Source organism: Amblyomma maculatum, chromosome 7 (genome assembly GCF_055883805.1).
Source record: "Amblyomma maculatum isolate TAMU_Amacu chromosome 7, ASM5588380v1, whole genome shotgun sequence".
Classification (NCBI taxonomy): domain Eukaryota; kingdom Metazoa; phylum Arthropoda; class Arachnida; order Ixodida; family Ixodidae; genus Amblyomma; species Amblyomma maculatum.
Window position 1 is genome coordinate 115,299,271 of NC_139350.1, and position 22,448 is coordinate 115,321,718.

General features: G+C 46.2%; 1 protein-coding gene across 1 annotated transcript in view; it reads right to left on the reverse strand.

The window, feature by feature from the left end:
• Positions 1–3,719: 3,719 nt before the first annotated feature.
• The window catches only part of LOC146184490 (uncharacterized), a 29,958-nt gene continuing 11,229 nt past the window's right edge, over positions 3,720–22,448 (reverse strand). The window contains exon 2 of the mRNA XM_084608566.1: positions 3,720–5,927. Within this exon, the coding sequence (XP_084464692.1) occupies positions 3,720–5,927 (2,208 nt within the window). The remainder of the gene's footprint in view (positions 5,928–22,448) is intronic.

Sequence of the window (22,448 nt, forward strand, 5' to 3'; positions counted from 1 at the left end):
AATAGGGGCAAAATTTTTATGTCACCCAAATGATGTGAAGACATTCATTATCCGTTGTCGAATAATTGGCTTCAGCTTTCGAAATTGAACGGTTGGCATAGGCGATATCTTAATCCTGTCCTGCACTCTTCAGAACGAGAACCGCGCCTAGGCCCAAACCGCTTACGTCGGAGTGAAGTTCAGTTTCGACGTTTTCATCAAAGTGGACAACGACAGAAGGGGACTGTAGACGGCGCTTAAGCTTGACGAAGGCTTCTTCTTGCTTCCCTTCCAATTTAAAATCTACGTCAATCTTTGTAAGCTGCGTCAACGGCTTGGCGATGTGCGAAAAGTTCCTGACAAATTGTCGATAATTAGCGCATAGCCCAAAGAACCTGCGTAACGCTTTCTTGCCGGCGGGAGGTGGAAAGTGCGTGATCGCAACCTTTTTCTCTGGATGGGCGAACACCTTCCTTGCTAATGATAAAACCCAGGAATCGCAGTTCCTCGTAGGCAAAGTGGCCCTTCTCTGCTTTCAAAGTTAGCCCTGATGACTTGATAGCTTCTAGCACTGTCCGAAGCCTTTTTTAGTGGTTTTCGAAGCTACAGGAGAAGACAACGACATCATCCAAGTATACCTGACCAATCTGCCACTTCAAGCCCGCCAGAACAATTCCATTACTCGTTGAAACGAGGCTGGTGAGAGGCCATATGGCATCACATTGAACCCGAATAGGCCGTCCGGTGTGATGAATGCGGTCATCTAGCGATCTCTTTCATCGAAATCATCCCGCCGGGGTGGCGCAGTGGTTACGGCGCTCGACTACTGCTCCCAAAGACGCGGAATCAAATCCCGGTCTCGGCGGCCGCTTTTCAATGGAGGCGGAAAGCAAGGCGCCTATGTGCTGTGCGATGCAAGTGCACGTTAAAAACCCCTGGTGGTCGAAATTTCCTGAGTCCTCCACTAGGGCGTCTCTCACAGACTGAGTCGCTTTCGGACTTTAAACCCCACAAATCAACCAACCAACCAATATTTTGTCGAAATCAATTTGCCAATAGCCGCTATACATGTCAATCGATGAGACACACCTTGCACTACATGTCCTGTTCATGTAAATTTCTTCCTGACTTGCACTAAAATGTCAGTAACTTGAGGTATTTCTCTGACCCACTCTGCAGGTTTCGTATCTCTTAATACTGCCCGTACCATTTTACATTCCATAGCCCTCTGCTTATTCCTCAACTTTAGTAGAACCCCCTTGACCTCGACGTGTTAGCCCTATAGGTGAGTACATGTATATGCAACTATGTAAACGTTCGTCTTGAGCGATACCGAAAAGCTGCTAGTCATAAACTGCGAGTGCTAGCCAAATACTCTGCGTCCCGATCTTATTCTCCTTGTTATTTCCCTTTCAAGGTGCGGATCTGCGGTTACTACCTGCATTAAGTAGACATATTCGCCTAATATTTCCAGTGATTCGCTACCTAACGTAAACTGCTGTTTCTTCCCGAGGCTGTTGAACCTTACCTTAGTCTTCTGCAGATTGGTTTTTAAGCCAACTTTTGTAATTTTCGTATAAAGGCCATGAATTATTCTTTGCATTTCTCCCGAGTTACTGCATGGCAATGTCATCAGCAAATCGACAATTACTGTAGTAGTTTCTATCTACCCTTACCCTTAACTGCTCTCGTTGAAAATCTATGGATACTTCTTCCATTCAAGCTATGAATCGTACTGGGGAGATCGTGTCTCCTTGCCTAACACATTTCTTTATAAAAATTTTGTTACTTCCTAAAACAGGACTACAGTTGCTGTACAGCCAGTATATACATCGTCCAGCACTTTCACGTACGACTCGTCTACACCCTCATTTCGCAATGCCTTTATGACCGTCGAGCTTTCTACTGAATCAAATACGTCCTTCGTCACTGCGGGTAAGTCTGATTGGTTTTCCCTACCGCCAACCTCATCATTGTCCTGACCTCTCTGGCTACGGCAGAGAACACTATAGAACCCCTTGGCAACTTTGACTATCTTGACCATATTCATGTTGACATTGCCCGCCTTGTCCCTCAGCGGATACACCTGATTTTTGCCTATGCCTCTTTTCTCCTTCATCAACTTCAGGTTTCCCCTACTCTTTACAGCATGATCAATTTTCTCCATATTATGCTTCCTTACTTCGGATAATTTGGGCTTATGGATTAGCTTTGATATCTCTACCAAATGTATCTGGTCTGTTGAATTTGAAGCTTTCTTACTTTGGCGTTGCCTAAATAACTATTTCGTCTCCTTAGACAGCTTACCGGTATCCTCTCTAACTATCCTACTGCCTACTTCTAAAGCGCACTCAGTAATGATATCTGCGAAATTATTGGACATTGCTTCTAGGCTAATGCTGTCATCCTCGGTTAGAGCTTAATATCTTTTTTGTAGCGAGATCCTGAACTATTCTGCACTCCCCCTCACCAGTAATGCATTGATGGACTTCTTACTAATCTGTTTCGTTCCTTCTTCAGCTTTAGAATAAGTTCAGACCTTACCATCCTGTGGTCCCTGCATTGCACTTTCCCTATTACATCTACATCCTGCATAATGGCGGGGTTAGAACACACCAAATCAATTTTATTATTAATCTCCCCGTTAAGAATTTTTCATGTCCACTTCCGGTTTGCTGAAGAAAATGCTCATCATTCGTGAGTTATTGCACTCTTCAAACTTAATAACTGCCGCCCGCTATTCGTAGACCAATACCAAAGTCACACACTGCCTGCTCTCCTGTCTGCTTTTTCCTTACCTTGGCATTGAAGTCGCCTATTAGTAAAGTATACGGCGTCTTTCCTTTCCGCAGTTCGTAGACGATTTCAACTGCCTGGTCATCATGACCACATGTAGGTGAGTATTCCTGCACAATCTTTAATTACGAATAATTAAGCCTAATTACGATGCCCTTTTATTAATGCTATACGCCACGTGCGCTGTTATGAGGGCACTACCATTGCGGGAGCTCTAGCATCACCTACCGCACAGCCGTTCGCATTATGTCTGTTCCGCTTCCAGCGCGTATTTCGAGAATGGCAGAACGAAGCGGCAGTCGCGTGCTATTTCGCGGATTCAGGCGAATTGAAAACGTTGATGTGAGAGAGAAAAAACTTTATTGTTGAGACTAGTGTTACTGGGTCTTAGTGGAAGAGCAAAGTGGCCGTTAGCTGGTGGCTTGTGGCGGCTTCTTCAGTGCGGTTTACGGCGCCCAATTGTATATCGGGTCTCGCATTATGAAGCACTTGCTTCCAGGATTCAAATGAGGCAGCTTCTATGAGAGTCTTTCAAAGGTACCAGTGTGCAATCTGGCAAAGATATGTATGCTTCTCAGCCCGTTTACGGCGTTCGCGAAGAAATTTCCAGCGCCGTGGGGCTGTCCGATGTAATCGCAAAATTCGTGATCGAGATGAAGAGCGTCGACTACGACATGCGGCTAGAGGTAGCACCTTGCTTTAGCTATTGCAGAGTGTGTAATTTCGTATTGTGGTTCCTTATGCTTTTGGACATTTTCGGAAGATCGTGAAAGCCACCTGCACCTGCAAATCAAAATCGTGAAGACTGCTGCAAGCTCGCCGCTGCGTTGGCTGTTTATATTATAAAGCCACTATCATGCGTCGCGAACGCACCTGCCATGGGCGTGGAATAAGCAATCATCTCGCCCGAATCTTGACACGAAGAAGTTGATAAGGATTTATTTTCAGTTGAGAGCAATACTGATATTTACGACGCTTGCCAGGTCAATAATTGCCTCCTGCAGGTCCTTCACCTTCTTCCTTGCTGCTTCAAAATCGAGCTTGATCTTGCGCTGCACCTCTTTCTTCCAGATGTTCTTGAAGTCGTTGCAGAAGGGCACCCACGGTGCAAAGAACTCCTTGGGCCACTTGGACTCGTTCTTGGACTTTGGCTGCAGACTGAAGTACTCCTTGGTCTCCAGGAATTTTAGCCGGCATTCCTCAAGGTTCTCTTCCTGCTCCTTGTGCTCGTTGTAAGCCTTCTTGAGGAAAATGTTCATCTGCTCCTTGAAGGGTTCCTGGTGTTCGGCGTCGGAGTTTGCCAGCACTTTTTGTACCTTCGTCTCGCAACCTTCGACCTGGGAGTGAAGCTTCTTAAGATCTGCCCTGATGTCATCGAAACTGACTAACCCAGCCCGCTCCATGTGGCTCGGCTCAGGCAGAGGAAATTTCAACTTCTCCCGGGTGATGTCCGCTCTCTCTTGGAACTTGCTTATATAGACTCTGACAATGTAGTGAAGAAGAGTTAAAGAGTTGTCCTTGCTCTTGACGTCCTTCAGCTTGGCCAAGATCTCGAGGCCAAAGCCATCAGCCTGTCCACGACTCCTATTCCCTCCGTTCATGTAGTTACCGAGAGCCAATATAAGACCCAGAATGTTGTGGACCTCCTTGTTGTGCAGCAGCGTCTCGCATGTCATTTTGAGGTTGTTGAGCTTGTGTTCCACACTACTGATGGATTCTGTGTACGTCGACTGGAAGATAATGCAACCCACACGGTCGGCATACTCGGGGATGCGAGACAGATGGAGCAGAAAGCGCTCTGGCTTGTCCAAGGGAATGTCGGGCTTCAGGGCCAGATGGTCTTGGATCAAATTAAGCTCCTCACTCGTGGGGCGAATTTCGTACAGAACTTGCAGAGTTTCCAGGCTTACAATCGATGTGTCAAAGTTGTAGATAGCATTTTCGACGTCTGAGATTTCAAGACGAAGGCTCGATATGAGAATGCCTACATTTTGTGACCGCTTCTGGACAAGAAGCTTCGCCACCTCTTTCCCTTTCCTCTGGTTGGTCTTCGTTTTGGCAGTTGGCTTCTTCTCCTGGATCTGCCTTGAGAACAGGTTAGCAAACTCATCCCAGTCTGTAGGAGGAGTCTCCTCCAGACACTCCCACAATGTTTTGTGGTCTTTTTCCTTCTCGGGAGCTTTCTCTGGCTGCTGTGCGGGCACCTGAATTCTCGTCCAGTATAGGGGCTTCATTAGAGCCTTGGGGTTCACGGGTTGCTTGCGGGCTATGGCATATGCGCTGTGCCAGCCGCCCACAGGGGGCGCTGGCAGCGGTGCAGGCCCCATTCCTGGTGGGGGAGGAGGTGGTGGAGCTGGCATGCCATGGGCAGGCGCCATCAGCGGTGGTGGGGGCGGAGGAGGGGGCATGGAGGACATGGCTGGGAAAGGCCGTGGAGGTGGTGGTGGTGGTGGGGGCGCCATGCCCATGGGAGGAGGGGGTGGAGGATGAGGAGGCGGGGGTGCGGCCCCACCCAGAATGGATGGCGGAGGAGGAGGTGGAGAGGGAGGAGGCGGGGGTGCAGCCCCACCCAGAAAGGATGAAGGAGGAGGAGGTGGAGGAGGCGGTGGAGCGCAAGGAAAGGATGATGGTGGTGGTGGCGGAGGGGGAGGAGGCGGGGGCTGCACAGCAGCAGGGCTGGTCACAGAGACTGAAGTTGGACTAGGTTCTTTGCTTGTGGGCACTTCGTCTGTCTGGCACTCCCGGTGACAGGTGTCGACCTGCGCCTGAGACTCTTGCGTTGAGCGCTCCACCTCGTCCGTCTGAACCATGCCCACAGCAAACCTCCACTGCGCCTGCACCCCTTTTTCGCAGGTTGCCATTGCGGCAGTCTGTGCCTCGCATGACCGCAGGGACACGAGGGTGGTCTGGACTTCCCAAGACCGCTGTGGTACAGCTTGCAACACGGGGGCCCGTCGGGGCACCGCGACTGCCTGAGGTGCATCCAGATCACGAGCCTTTCGGGCCAGCTCCTCAATGCCAGCCAGAGTTTGGTACTTGTCAATCTGCTGCTCCAGGCGAACAACCTGGCCTTCGTAGTCAGTCGGTTTCGCAGCTTGCTCACCGCGCAGCGAGAAGAAGGCTAGCTCGTGTTCTTTCTGCAGTTTCTCCAGCTGCGAATTTCAAAAAAGGCTGTTTTTAAAAATAAATAACAAATCGCTGGATTTTTTCCGATGAGTTTTACTTTGAACGAATGCTCGGAAGCATTTGTTCTGCACATTGAAAACATTTGTCAGTGACCTTTCTAGCCGTTTCATGCCCCCTTTAACACTGAGGGGGCGGAGCGGCCGAATAGATGCACCCAGTGAGGGAGTAAGACCGTGAGAGAGGGACGTGTCTGTTGAGGGCGTGGCGACCGTCACTGGGCAGCGTTGCACAATGTGTGTTACTCCGGAGTATAGTTCACTATACTCCGGAGTGAGCAGTCGTGTGTCGCTCACGCGTCCTCAACTTCGGCATCTCCCTTCACATCAGTTACTCCCCGGCGTTCACAGATAGCAGACGTTCACGCGTAGTGCTCCCTGGATCTCGGCTCCGAGCTGCTCGCTGCGTCGTGAAGAAGCTTAACTGAGCTCACCTCCGAGCCTCAACTGGAGCTCACCTTCAAGCGCGCTTCCCTCTCTCTCTCTCTCTCTCTCTCCCCCACTAATCCCACCATCAGACCTTTCGGAAGGACATTGTAAAGAAATACGTTGTGCCTGTAATAATAATAATAATAATAATAATAATAATAATTATAATAACAACAATAATAATAATAATAACGGCTCACTGGAAGGGAAGGGCACAGTATTTGTCACACTTGCTCTGTCGACACCTGACCCGCGCTGTAAGGGAAGGGAGGCAAGGGCGAATGAAAGTAAATAGAGAGAAAGAAGAGCCGTAGTGCAAGGCTGCGGAGTAATTTCGATCACCTGGGGATCTTTACCATGCGCAGACATCGCACAGCCCCGAGATTCCTCTTCGATCGCCTCCATCAAAACGCAGCCGTCGTGGTCGGGATCGAACTCAGGTACTCCGGCACAATAGTCGGGCCTCTTACCACTGCACCACCGCGGCGGGGCTGCCTGTTTTCGCTCATTTCTGAAGACGGTAAAGGAAAAGTTCAGGACACGGCTGGACTGCGCGTTTGCTTCGCGTAGCAGTGGATGACGCCTGCCCGTCTGGCACAGCGGTGCAGGTTTGAAGGGCTGAAGTACAACGGTTACGAATAAAGTGGGAACGTGATTCTACTAATTAAATGGCGCAAGAACCTCATAACAAAGTGTAAAATGCATGAAAAGTACAGCAGGGATAAGGAGTGTTACGCACCTACTTCGCATTTGATTAAATATGCAAATCTGCAGTATTTTGTTTCTATTCCCTGTGCAGTTATCGCCTTCAGCTCTTCCTGCAGCTCAATAGGTCCTGGATATATCAGCAGATGATGTGGCCTCCACAATCATTTTTATTTTTCACACTCATTTAGAGCAATCCAGCAACAAGAATGTTTATGTGTAGACCTTCACCATTATGTGTGATATTTAAACAAAATTGCTTGAAACAACCAGACTTAAGCTCTGATGAAAGAGTTTGTTTTCAGACTATCGCCAGTTTGAAATTAAAAACAGTTGACAGTAGCATGCGGACATAAAGTGCACCATTATGTGAAAGAACACCTAACATGCATATACATAAACACACCCTCTTATCTCCGACCTACGAAGATTAGGAAACAGGCCTATGAAAGGTCGCTCTTCATGGCCTAGTCAGTGGATTCTGTTACTCGCAACTATGTGCCAATGGTTAAAATTATAATAAAATTTTTGGATGCTTCTACTTCTTTCTGGGAGTAAAATATAATTTTTAAATGAAAATTAGAAAGCGCTCAAGTTTTACCTTAAGAGCAGACGTGAGGCGACATTACACCATGTTTCATTACGAAATCTTTTTGTTTCTTTTCTTGTTTAGGTAAAATTTATTTCAAAAACGTTATTGCTGTAACATCAGTGCACATCTAAAACACAGGTTAATAAGCCATAGGCAGCAAAAGCGCTCTCTACATGCACCTCTAACTTGCGCGGCACCAAGGACCCTATGTGGAGGCACCTATCTCTTTTGTATCCAAAGCTACAACTGGATAGTCAGCGGCGAATTTCGCGTAATCGTCGCTAGTCACTACAACGCATGTACACGCCATAAACATGTCAGCGAGTTTCCCTGGGCTTCAAAAGATGAGGAGAAGGGAAGAATAATGAGCGAGGAGAAGAAGACTCTAGTAAACAGGAGCAAGAAGTCTCGGAAGACGCCTAGAACACGAGCAATCCCCGATCCCACTATAGGTCTTGCAGCCAGTGCATCGGGACTCAATTATCAGACCCTGGTGCAGTCTGCTTTCCGGCAGAGAGCACTATATGCATTTCTAGTGGTGTGATTAAACTATTATACGCTTCATTCACACTGCCACTTCTGGAAAGTTTTTTTCTTCAGCAATATTTTTATACTTTAAGAAAATGTTCGCGTATTGATGTGCTAAAATGTATTTGAAATATATTGTATTCATCTCCAAATCTGTGCTGTCTTACTCCCTGTATCCTGTCGAAAGTGCGCGCTTTCTTTAGTGATGATGTTTCAACCGACCCGGCTACTCTCCTTGATATCTTTAGTATCCAGTCGTTGCATCCATTCTCCTGAATGTATAGCATTAGGATTTGTATTTGGTTAACCTTTGGTACGGACATTCCTTCCACATTCATATCGATTTCTCGCACCTCAATGATTTTGCGTTCACGACTAGAAGTTACGATTTCTACGGTGACCATGAATGCCCCCTACTAGCCGCGTAGTCCGCTACAGTGTCTGCCGCTGCCTGCAGCTGTCTCTCAATGCTCGCATTAGACCCCTGGTTTTTCCAGAGATTGGTGTCGTACGCGTACATGCTAAATTTGAGCCCTTCGATGTTACTCAGCGCTTTTGGGAGACCCCTTATCGCCACGTTGTAGAAGAATTGGGAAAGAAGCGACCCTGCGGTATGCCCCTACTTCCTAGCTGCAATATGGGAGACTCAATATCTTGGAAACTAACGCAGGCTGTTCTATCTCTTAGGAAGTCTCTTATGTAGTCATATATTCTGGATCCCACTCCGATCTCCTAGAGACAGCAGAGAATAGCTTCTTGCCTGACGTTGTCGAAGGCTTTTGTTAGGTCTAGTCCCATGTGTACTTTGACGTTCCCAGATCGTTAGTCTAATATTTCGTGTTTTAGTCACAGTATCACGTCCTCTGCGCCAAGCCTGGCCGGAAAACATCCATCTCGTCCGCCCATAGGTTGGTTTGCTTCATGAAACACGCAAGTCTCGTTTGTGCCATGTGCTCCATAAATTTCCCAACACGCAAGGTTAAGGAATGGGTATACGTTTTTCCCGTTTTAGGGGCTTGCTCGGTTTTGGCTTTACGATTACGTTTGCCGCTTTCCATCGATTCTATTCCCACAGAAAGGCTCTTCAGTGCAAGAAAATCAGGCGATAGAAAGGTTTGGAAATGCAAACCTCCCCCGTTAGCGTGGCTCTCCAAGCGCAGTTAAAACGACTAACTCTGTTCCTCTGGGTCAAAAATACAAGACCACCAGATCTCCACATTACTCATATTTCGTAATGGTGGTTTGTAAATGCGGCACAAGTGCCAAATTGTGTCCAGCATAATTGTATAGTCAAAATACCGTCGCTAACGCAAAGCTAAATCATGATTGGGCCAATCGGGCGCGAACCTTGACACCCTCCGCAAAGGAAGACCACACTCCTTCCCAGACACAAAAGCAGTCAAGAATTATACCTAAAATGCTCATTCCTTCAAACAGAAAAAAAATTATTCGGGTATGCGCTTTTGCGTGAACTCTATGAGAAGCAGCTGCTTTTAGAGGTATTCTCAGAAACCTCCGGCTGAGGTATACATCCTGGACATAAAAGTTTTTAAGCTAACTCTTCTGGAACGTACAGCATGATGCCATCAAAATATGCTGTGATACGCACACTGCCGCAGCCTGGCATCAGCAGTCCTTGGAGATCTACAGCCACGAAGAAAGGCTTTAAAGGCTGCAATGCCAGGACAAAGGCAGAGGAGGGCAGAGTGGGAAACCAAGACGAATGGCGAGTGTTAAAAATCGGCCTTCGCGCGGCCATCAAAAGAAAATATGCTGCGAATTGTTCTATAAATCGCCTTTATTTAATCGCTGAACAGACTTCATGCTAGAAATTGTTCACACTGTTGTTTTACATCAAGTTACATGATGTTAGAGGTAGTTACGCCTTTCGATGTTCTGGTAATATTTGCAAACATTACGTGAGCGCGATGACCAAAGTAAGGAAAATTTTCGAACCGACTGAGCATGCTTACAATTAGTACACAAATCATTTATAACAGTAATTACAATTACAAATAATGAATAGCGAGAATTCACGACAGCATTATGCACACGTGTCAGGGTGTTGAGCCCTGATATGCCCAGTGTAGAATCGAACCCGCATCCAGGGGGTTTCTAGCCGTCGTATACATAACTATTCCTACGTAGGCAGCGTGCGGACACGTGACTGTGCTTCCATGAGCGCTAAGCAGATATAGGAACTTCAGCAAATGTGTGTGGGTAGCCTGCGTTGACCTAGATGACGTTTTCGCAGTTAGAGCACAGCTTTCTGTAGCAGGCGCCTTCAAATATTACATTGGGGACATTGGGGGGGGGGGGGGGGGTAGTAGGCATGAATGCCAGTCGTTCAGCCCCATCTCGTCTGATATGAGCGAAATCAGTAAAGCTTATGCGGCCTCATATGCACTTAAAGGTGGCTTTCCCATAAAGTGATCTCATAAAAGCTGCACCTGCCTCAAGTAACCTACAAGAAAGTGACTTGGATAGCATGCAGGCACGCAAGACTTTTTTTTCTTCCGCCACGGCCCCAGTTTTGCCGAGGCAATCTAATGAGGATGGCTTCATTTCTACTGCATCAGTTCTTTTCCACAGTGACCCCATCTTTACTGGATCTGCTGTCAGTTATCTCACAAGGAACCATTATTCTGAGTGTGTGCTTATTTGGTCGGCATTAGTCCGAGCAACCACCATATCGAATCCGTGGGGCATAAATAGAGCAGTGCCAAATAGTTCTTGCGTAGTAGAGTCCTGTTAGGGACTAATGCAGGTATTGCAACGATTGCCCAAATTCTAAATGCCCTCACAAAACCACAAGAGGTCCCCTGTCTGCATCGAGTTATGTACGCCGCGAGTCCCCATATTGCTAGTGTCAGAATGGTCAAGGACATGAGTGCTGACTCAAGGTAAGCGAGACCTGTCCCTGCAAAAATAAGCACTAAAGCATATTTAGCTGCCGCTTCAAGGCCGCTGCCTGTGCTACAGTGGTCACAGCGGGCTGAACACAGTGCATTGCCTGAGTATTATCTGCATGCAATTTTGCATCCCTTATTTCTGTTATATGTGCCCTAAATTATTATTACGGCCGATTTGTGTAACAGTTGGAAGCTTCTATATATTATAACGAAATTTCATTCGCCTTGATTATTGCGACCTTGTAAACGTTTCTGAAATGAGGGGGAATTACTCACACCTAATTGTTAATATATGAGAGGCTAGTTTAGGGAGCCTACTAATTTCCGTAGTGTAGTATAAATAGAACTATAGTTCTATTTAGTACACACAAGATAAGAGGTTGAACTAGGCATACGTGCTCTCCCGTGTGTTTGTTGTATCCATGTTTTCAATAAGTGTTCTTTACAGACATACTAAGTTCACCTACCATGATATCAATGCTGTTAAGATCGTGTGGCCGATATTATGTGCGAGCAAATTGGCTTGCACCAATAATTCGAGTCCAATGGGTCCGCATAGCTTCATCGTCCCTAGCGGACAATGTACTATAATTAGGCGGCGCCAAGAGGCTATGCTGCCTATCCGCGATATTTTGGAACGATAGGACGTTTCGCACTCAGTTTATGCCCGAACTACAAAGGTCCCGAAGTCTAGCAGTCCCGCAGTCAACACCTGTGGGGTGCGAATGTCGTCTGGCACGCAAGTAATACGGTATTCGTGGACATTGTATTGCTTTACTTGCTTCACGTGATTGTTTTCTCAATGACAGTCTCGCACGCCTCTCAGTAGTGTCAGGAACGTTCAGTTTATGGCTAAAGCATTGCGCACCTGTGTCGAATGAGTTTTGTCGCCGTGTCGTGCGACCAACACTGGATCGTCTAAGTCATGAACTGATGACTAATTTTCTGAACACTTTTATAGGAGCAGAAGAGTTTCAGATGCTATTAACCTGATGTTTATTGCTTTTGTCCACATCCTAACAAAAGCCCATCAATTGTCCACATAGGCACGATATGCTAACAACCTGAGCAAATATACTTGGACCCATCCTGGTGGAAGTTGGAACCCACGTCGGTCCATATTATTATGTGAGTAGCCCGCCGAAATCAAAAGGAAACTTTCATCCAGAGTGGCGACCCACATTGGTCCAAAGTAAAACCATCAAGGGAAATAGTCAGAATAGCACATTTGGAAATTGGAGGAAAATCGGCAGTCCAACATCCGCTTCCTCTATCTGTGTCAAATGGGACTCATTCGGATGTTTGTCGGCAGCCCACGTTAGGCCTTGACCAGTCTCCATTGAAGAAATTGCATTGATACACCAGGGCGCACCCGTGTTGTTCATATTAGAACGACCGGTGCCCTCACTTTACACCCTATGTTATGCTTTATGTGTCATAGGTGGGAATCTATGAAATTAGATAGGTGCAAACAGGCTGTAAGCCGCCAAAATGTCCCTAATGCAAATAAGTGTCGCCATGTGGGCCTCATGTACATTTTGTTATCTGTTCAGTTGTTGAAATTTTACATTTACCGGAAAAATGTTTTGACTGGATTTGGCTTTCTCCATAGTATACTGCAGATGGCAAAACAAAGGCAGTGGCTCCACCTGCTTACGTTTCGACCATTTTAAGCCACCTTTTGGGCTCTCATATTGAAGCGAATCCCGCTTGTCATGTTGAATTTATACATTTTTTTTTCCTTCGACGCTCATAACCAGTTGCTTTAAACGCAATTTAGCATCTTGATTTAGCAACACAAAATTTTCAGGTAAGAAATGATTTTAAAATTTAGGAAAGGTACCAAGTGAAATACAGGTTTTGTGTCCCGCCGATATTGAGAGACATATACAGAGGGAAAGACGTCTTTAAAGAAGCTATGATGAATGTTATCATGCTCTACGAATAATTTGAACTTAGCGTTAGGAAAAGGAATTTTTTTCTGCACACATGGTAGGTCACACACGGCATCTCTCATAGGGTAAGTCGTTTCGGGAGTGCGACCCTATAATCCTTTTCTAACCAAACAGTTTGCGTTCGTTTGGAGCCATATGCCACAAGAAAATAAATTGTATAATGCATTTCATGTTTAAAAAAACTGTTGACGTCTAATTTTAAGCACCATGTATATATATGCAACGCTGGTTGAAATGGGATGAAATATATTGAGAAATAAGGCTGCAAGAATAAATGCTATAGTATTGAGAACTGCAGTATGAAATGTATGCGCGATAATGTATGGGAACTTATTGTGCACAATACATATATAAAAACGCAGGTCGAGCTATTACGCGGGACCACGTTGTAATGGTCACTGATCCTGGTTTCGGAGAAAAATGTGGGCCTACATTGTAAGAAAGCCCCACATTCATACATAAACGGAGCTGAGAAGTTGCTTTTTAGAAAACAGCCACTCTTATTCACTGCGACCGCAGCTCCGAAGAGAATCCGCCGTGGTGGCCCAGTAGCTGAGTGCTCTGTTGCAGAGACAAGACATCCGCATTCAAACCTAGCCGCCGCGCCCGAGTCTCGATGGCGGCAACTCCGAAGTTCCTCCCATTTACTGCGCGATGTCAGGCCAAGCTAAACAACACAGCTAGTCAAGTTAACTCGCATTCCTCCCTTCAAAGCCTGAGCCGCTTCAGTATATTTAACCGCACATACGATTACCGATGCTGCCGCCTATTCTGGTACATTGCTCATATGCGGAGAACTGCAACTCATCATTCGAAGACATGAAGGTCGTATCAGATACTCAGATACCACAGCAGAGCCATAACGCGAAGGGAACATTAGCGCGGCCAGTAGCCTGTCTTTTTGATATAGGTGCGAATCCAAATCATAAAAGCGGTACCCGGAGGCAGCACACGCACCTTGGTTGGAGTGACCCAGGCTTCAGAGAATAATCAGCGTGAGAACAACCGATTTCGGATCAAGAGCTTTGACGATCGACCGTCGGTTGCCAGCGAGTTCTTCTTCTTCTGCTTCTTCCTTGATAAATGGCCCATACTCACGAACAGGGATTGACCAGTGTTCCGTGTGGACTTCCAATTGTCCTACAGATGCTGAATTAGTGTAATAAATTAATTGTCAACTAAACAAAAACTAAGATATGAGATCACAAATCTGAATTAAAGGAAAAAAATACGAAACTAAAAATTTGAAAATTTGGAATACATTAAGCAAGAAACTGTCCGTAGCCAAAATGTAGTTAAGTAAATACTGACAAATTTGAGGCAACGCAAATCCTTTCGCACTCGCACCGAAGGAGAGTAGAAGCGGGACCGACAACGTAAATCCCAATTGGGCTACTGGAATTTCTGAATGCGCCCTCCTCTCATGTCAAATCCTTCGCCAAGCGAGAAAGAAATGTTCAATGTTTTCAATCTCACCGCAAGCCTCACAGAGGTTGGTATGGCTGAACCCACATCTGCATAAGTGAAAATTTAGACGGGGAATCCTGCATCTCATGAGAGGCAGCGTTACCTCACACGGCCGTGATTTCAATGAACTTTACATAAGTATGTGAGATGTTTGTATTCTGTTGTAGATAGCAAAGAATCATTGCATGAGCCGGCTATGTATTGATAACGCTGAAAACGGGACATAACAAATACAATGATATTAGGAATGGTGCTTGGAGCAGGGGCATCAAGAGCTGATTTAGCCAAAAAGTCTGCCGCCTAGTTCTGGAAAATGCCGAAGCGACCGGTGACCCAGATGCAGCGTATCTGTTTCACCCATCCTTATAAGAAATACTTTAGTGAGCGCCAGAAAACAGCGTTCCGTGCTGACACCAGTGACAATAAAACAAAAAGAGAGTCTGGTAGAAAAATTATGTTTGACTTTTTGCCAGGAATTTTTAATAGTGAAAGCCCGATTGCCATAAACTCCGCTAAAAAGATCGGTGTGTAATCCGGGACTCACAGCGAAAGACTCCAGAAAAGAGCCTGAAAAGATTGCAATTGCTCCTTTTTACGCAGTCACAGATGCATCAGTGGCGATTACAGTGTGTTCAGGGAACTTCTCAATGTGATCAGATAGGAGACTGTAAATAGACTTGAAGGTAAGTACTTCACATAGGATGGAAGTAAAGAAAAAAAATTGATATCGACAATGGACGTTGAGCAACCAATAGGAGTTATAGTACCGAGGTTAACACCATGTTTGCTAAAATGCTTTGCGTAAAAACAACTTAGGGCAAACGGAACCTTGACCACTGGTGAGTGAGTAAGAGGGCCGGGTTTGACGCAAAAATAGGTACAGCCACCCTGGGAGTAGCCTCATATGACCGCGAGAATATTGTCACACTTAGGAGGAGGAAACGGGAGTTAAGGTCCGGAACGCGGACCCCCAAATATAGAACAGTGGTTGGTACTTATTGTGGAAGCCCTTGGCAGAGGCGCAGAGCATGTCGCTCTAAAAGCAGCAAAGGATACAGCTTATATTTCGGAGACAAGGAGAAAAAATAGCGCGGCCAAATTTCAGCATCGTTCTCACATAGGCTTTGTGCAGAAGCCAAAGAGTATCTCGATGCATTCGAAATTTACTGTTACCAATATGAGCCTACAAAGTGCATGCTCACCTTTCGGAGCATCAAACTTGATGTGAGGCCTCAAATCGATACTAGAAAATGCGTATTGCCTAAATACCTCACAGATTCCTCTTGAGGTGTGACCTCTGAGAGGTAGTTTAACGAAAATATAAGGGGGTTTCGGCACACTACTTTTGCACTCATTTAAAGCCAACGTAATTTTGTCAAAACCTGGCCTCAAGTGCTGTAGTGAACGATAGAGGGCATGAATATGATTTGCGGAGGCGACGAATCTTATGTCATCTGTATATACTTATATAGTGACATCAGGATGAACCGTAACAGCGCACATTATTATATTAAAAAGGAGTGAAGAGAGCACTGAGCCCTGGGAGACCTCTCTTGTCTGTGCATAGTTATCTGAGAGTAATGAGTCTGAGAGAGTCTTTGCTCATTATCTGAGAGTAATGAGCAAAGTTGTATCGAGTGAAAGCATTCCGGCGCGTGCTACATCGTCCAAGCGAGGCGCCAGCTAGCACCGATCAGATGACAATAAGGGAGGTGGAAGAAAACAAAGAACAGTTCTCAAACCCTCGGCTTACGTGGTGATGATCGTGGCTTGAGTCCACAGAAGCAAGCTACTGTAGTGCGCCCAAATGGCTCTGGGAAAAGCAGTTGCAGGTCGGGGTCTCTTTGCCACTCGCCGTCCTCTCCGTTGTCTCTTTTGTTAAATACCTTTCTCTCTCTGTTTTTGGTTATGCATAATGAATGTCAAAGGCCGAAGAAACTTGAAACAATTTAAACCGAAGTGTTAATACTGAAAGAAATTTAACGGAAAGAAACATAAAACTGCCGAAAAAAACTTGTGTCTAGGTATGTTATGGGACCAGCGAACGATATTATTACTTAGGAAATCTTTATCACTTCATTGTTTATTAATGGTTGAATTTTTTCTTGCAGGAAAAGGAAGGTGTGGCCTGTAATATTCCCTTGCCTCGAGTAAAGACATCAATCTTTCCTATGATAGGGGGTGGAAAGGCCGACTCTGGGAATCTGTTTTTCCCGTGGCAGAGCTAATAGTCACGTTCTGCAGAAAATATATATTCCCCGCTGTCGGTGTTGCAAGTGAAGTATCGCGGACATGGCTCTGGCAGGATTGTAGCTGGCACCTAACTGACACGTACGGCTATGCATCTATTCTTCGTAAGGTGACGCTTCGTCAAGCGACCACGTAACACAACTCATTTGGCAGGAGCTGAAAACTGTGGGCCCTCACCTCAAAGGGCATGCAGGGTTAGTGGATTCGAGCTCACAGGGCCCTTCCATCAACTCCAAATTATACCGACTGCTTCTAGGTCACGCAGGCACGTTAGTACGTCTTTGTAAAGCGGGTCTTTATATGTACGTTTTGCGGACTTTTACATAACGTCACTGCTTAGTACGATATGCTCAAAAGCATACGGATTAGAAACAAGTTCACAAATAACACGGCTAATTTTAGGAAAAATAAAAAAGAATAAAGGAGAAGCAGTGCGTCCGCACAGAAATTCACACCACTATTTTCGGCACGCCCATCGGAATGCGCCAACCACTGCCCCATGCCAAGACCTCCGAGACGATGTCGTACATCTCCTTGTCCAGCGGTCTTTCGCACTCAGCATACTTTTCACAATTGTAGAAATCCCGTTCCCAGTTAATCCATTGCTCTCTAAGCAGGCTGAACCATTTTGATGGGTAAAACGTGCCTTAAATGCCCCACATCGTTATTACGTATTTCTTTATGCGAGAAACGTTTATTATTATCCAACTTAATCAATCGTCATATTTTTGTCCTAGATTTATTACGGATATTGTACAAAGAGACGAAGATGATATCTACGCAAAGTAAACGAAAAACGAGAAAAGGTAAAAGCAGAGCCTCCGTTTGCAAGCCAGAGTTGGGCGAACAGAACCTGTCTTCGTCTTGACAGTCAAAGGCAGTCCTCTTCTCGAAGCTTTGGCCTGCCAATCTAGGCTCCACCTCTATCCTTGTTCTGTTTTCGTTTATGTTCCAACGCATGCGTAATTTCTACTACGTAAACGTATATCTAGCAAGCTAACGAATGTCAGATTGGCCTTTTAGCTTCACATGGGTCACCAGAGCAATGACACCAATAATACAGCTCCGACAATACTTTCACTGTTGTAAGCTATATGAACCAATCGTTGAACGCACTGCAGCTAGTCTGGTTCACACCTAAAACGGCCACAGTGAAGAATACGGAACATAGTGTGCAGAACACGCTGCATTTCTTTAGCAGCTCTTAAGCTTTACTCGGTGTTCATGTCGGTCTTCAGGTTGTGCATAAGCTTAGCCTTGCTTTGACCGTGAGATGCCGCATAGCAACAACACACTTGGAAAACGGGTACAATTCAGGCTAATGGAAGTGCGCACGCCCACCACCTGATGTGGCTTAACTAAGCTCCGAACGAGAAAATGGAAACTTGCACGCCGACACGGTGTTGATACCGAGCAGTTAATATCGCTGGATCTCATTGCTCTCGATTGAATCCTAACTTCTTCGCTATGGATGACACTGGGCTTCAAGGAAAGTACGCTATGCGACTGCCTTGGACCCCTGCGGCGACGACAAACAGAGCTAACGCTGTATAAACAGGTTCGGCTACGATTGAACAATACCTAACTTTTTATCATTTCCGTACTGCATGCTTCACCAGCTTTTACACCTCTTGGAGTGCTCATTACATTTGGCCGGTATGAAGCGATAGTGTGTTTGTCCTAGCTACTTCGTGCAGTGTGTAGCCTACTGTGGCTCAGACTGCCTATTTCGGAGATCACCGCTGTGTTATAGTTATGTCCTTGAATGTTTCTTTCTTAATGCTGATGACATTCGCGTAACAAGCTTTTCTTCTATAATCGACTAACTGATATGAAGCTGTACCACAAGATCTGATGACTCTACTAAAGAAGTCAGTAATGAACCATGCGGTCTCATCGGTTATCAGCGCTGTATAGAAGAATATATTGTTGGCCTTCTTGATGCAAGACTAGTAGATAAAAGGTTCAAGGGCAGACAGAACACGGCATATCCGTGTCCATTATTTCTTCTTCCTGTCCACTCTTGCCCCTGGTATCTACTAATCAGCGCTGTACAGGAAACAGGAAAGCCACTCCTGGCATGGTTTCAATTTTTTACAGGCAAATAGGAGCAGCATTGACCATCGCGGTTCTTTTAAGATCGGGCTTCCTTGAATACGGCTTATTTTTATTAAGGATGATTTTGTGAACACACATCTTAGAGACAAGGAGCAACCTCGCAGTGGTAAGTGTATGTATGCGAATATTGAAACAGTTAAGGGTAGCGTGAGTGAGAGAAGATGATGTATTCATCCCTCAGTCTATGAAGTGGCAAATACTTAAACAGGAGCTATGAATAGAATTAAAGACAAATTCGAGAGGAACAAGCATTCTTTATATTATTGTAGCCGTAACAAGAATGGAAGAGGAAAGCAAGAAAAGGATGGTAGAATGTATAGGTAGTGAAATCCACCACCTAGGTAGAGATAATTATAATAGGGGATATTAATGTGCACAGATACAATCCGGATGGGTGCATAAACTCGACCGGTAACATGCAGCTGGGTGTGTCTCGGATGTATATCGTAGCTGGATTTTTAAGTAGTGAGAACTATGAAAGGCTCATATCATGGAAGGTTATAGGCCTGCATTTGATGATATATTATGCGCTATAGCCACATAATATGAATATGTTATGAGTCTTTACCATAAATAAATATTGCTCCAGAACTTTAAGCAGTGATCAATAACGTATTCCATTCAGTTTCAGAGAAGTAACTAATGTAGGAACGGGAGATAATGAACAACCAGAATAAATATTTTACTTGAAGCATCAATAAAGTTGGAACAGGAAGCTGTTTTCGAGGTTGCTATTGCAGTATGGACTCACAGGAAGTTCACACGACTGTTTGATCTACAACTAGCTAATATATTGTTACGTGAAATATTCACAGTACGGCAGTGGTCCACACCACTGAGGATGATCACAGCACAGCACTCGTCTGCGTCTTCTTCTGGGAGTCTGTCGCACTCCTTTTTCGTCAGCACGGCCAGCGAATACCGCTCAGTAACACTACCCCCCCCCCCCTCGGGAAAAGCACAGTCCCGGTGCGTTCTACGTTTGTGAACCAGGACGTGCATAATAGGGCTTCCGGCGGGACACATACACTATTTCAGAGGATGGCGCTCTGGACAAGGATTTCGGAGGCACCGATTCAAATTCGTATGTGACGTCTGTCACGGGGCGCAAAACTCGGTAAGGGCCTGTGTAACGGGGCAAAAGGTTTTCACACAAGCCCACGCGACGGCACGGGAGCCACAGCAAGACGAGTGACCCAGGAGGGTAGTGGACATCACGGTGGGGACTGTCGTACCGGAACTTTTGAGAGTCTTGGGATGCAGAGAGCCTAGCATGAGCTATCCGGCGGGCATAATGAGCGCGGGCTACGGCCTCACTGGCGTAAGTACTGGTGGCGTCTGCCGCGGGTAGTGAGGTGTCGAAGGGCAGTAACGGGTGGCGGCCAAATATCAGATAAAATGGGGAGTATCCAGCGGTAGTATGGACAGATGAATTGTAGGTGAATGTCACAAAGGGTAGATGAACATCCCAATCCCGGTGGTCGTCAGATGCATACATGGACAGCATGTCTCTGAGGGTACGGTTTAGGTGTTCCGTGAGGCCGTTGGTCTGGGGGTGATAGGCTGTGGTGAATTTGTGACGGACGGAGCACGAACGGAGAATTTCGTCAACCACTCGCGAAAGAAAGCAGCGGCCGCGGTCAGTTAGTAGTTCACGAGGGGCACCATGATGTAGAATCACGTTTTCTAGGAGGAAGTCAGTGACGTCTGTGGCGCAACTGGTCGGGATGGCTCTGGTAATAGCATACCCTGTAGCATAATCGGTGGCGACGGCGATCCATTTGTTCCCTGAGGCGAAAACTGGAAAGGGCCCAAGGAGGTCAACACCTACACGGCAAAACGGGTCAGTGGGTATGGGGATCAGCTGCAAATGGCCTGAAGGTAAAATTTTGGGCTTCTTTCGACGCTGACACAATTCACATGCGGCGTTGTATTGCTGGACGGAGCGGTAGAGCCCCGGCCAGTAGAAGCGTCGGCGCAGGCTGTCGCATGTGCGAGAGACACCCAGGTGGCCAGCCGTTGGAGCATCATGAAACTGGTCAAGGATGGTGGAACGCAGATGTTGAGGAACGACGAGCAAAAGATCTGCGCCGTCTGGTCGTGTATTGTGTCGTAATAGGGTGTTCTCGTGGAGTACATATAAGGCAAGAGATGGATCAGGTCGGTCGCAGGTCAGACGGAGGATAATGGAATGGAGCAAATGATCTCGGCAATGTTAGAAAAGGCCGCCACAGACAAGACACAGGCGTCATCGTCAGAGTCGGTAGGACTAGGGGAGTCGACGGGATGACGGGACAAGCAGTCTGCATTTTGGTGAAGCCTGTCGGACGTGTACACGACGGAAAATGTATACTCTTGTAATCGAAGAGCCCAGCGCCCAAAACGGCCTGTAGGATCTTAGAGGGAGGAAAGCCAACACAAGGCATGATGGTCTGTTATAGCAGTAAAATGCCGGCCAAACAAATAAGGGCGGAATTTTGTAATAGCCCAAACAAGTGCCAGGCACTCTCGCTCTGTGATAGAGTAATTTTGTTCGGACGTAGATAAGAGGCGGCTGGCATACGCAATCACCCTTGTGCGGCCGTGTTGTCTCTGGGCAAGTATAGCTCCAATGCCATGGCCACTTGCGTCGGTGCGGAGTTCAGTATTGGCAGATGGGTTGAAATGGGCCAAGAAGGGTGGAGTTGTGAGAGCAGCAATGAGTTCCGAGAAAGCTGCAACTTGTTCAGGCCCCCAGGAGAATGAAACGTCTTTCTTTAGGAGATTGGTGAGAGGACGAGCTAGCGCTGCGAAATTCTGGACGAATCGTCGGAAATAAGAACATAGGCCTATAAAGCTTCGAACCTCGCTGGATGAACGTGGAGTGGGAAAATCTCTGACGGCACGAATCTTGTCGGGGTCAGGCTGAACGCCGGCAACATTAACCAAGTGACCAAAGACTTTGATTTGTCGGTGACAAAAGCTGCACTTTTTGGAGTTTAATTGCAGTCCTGCGCGGCGAAAAAGCGCTAGGATTGCAGAAAGGCGACGGAGATGGCTTTCAAATGTAGGCGAGAAAACTATTACATCATCAAGATAACACAAAGAAGTGGTCCACTTGAAGCCTCGGAGCAAAGAGTCAATCATACTTTCGAAGGTTGCTGGGGCATTGCAAAGGCCAAAAGGCATGACTTTGAATTGATAAAGGCCGTCAGTGGTTGTGAACGATGTTTTTTCACGGTCTCTATCGTCGACAGAGATCTGCCAATAGCCAGAACGAAGGTCGATGGACGAAAAGTAGCTGGCTCCGTGCAAAGTATCAAGCGCGTCGTCTATACGCGGAATAGGATACACATCTTTTCTGGTTATCTTATTTAAATGACGATAGTCAACGCAGAATCTCCAACTGTTATCTTTCTTTTTGACCAACACAACAGGGGAAGCCCAGGGGCTACTGGAAAGCTCAATTATTTCGTTCGCCAGCATTTTGTCGACCACTGTTTGGATGACGCGTCGCTCGGCAAGCGAAACACGATAGGGCCGCCTGTGAATAGGA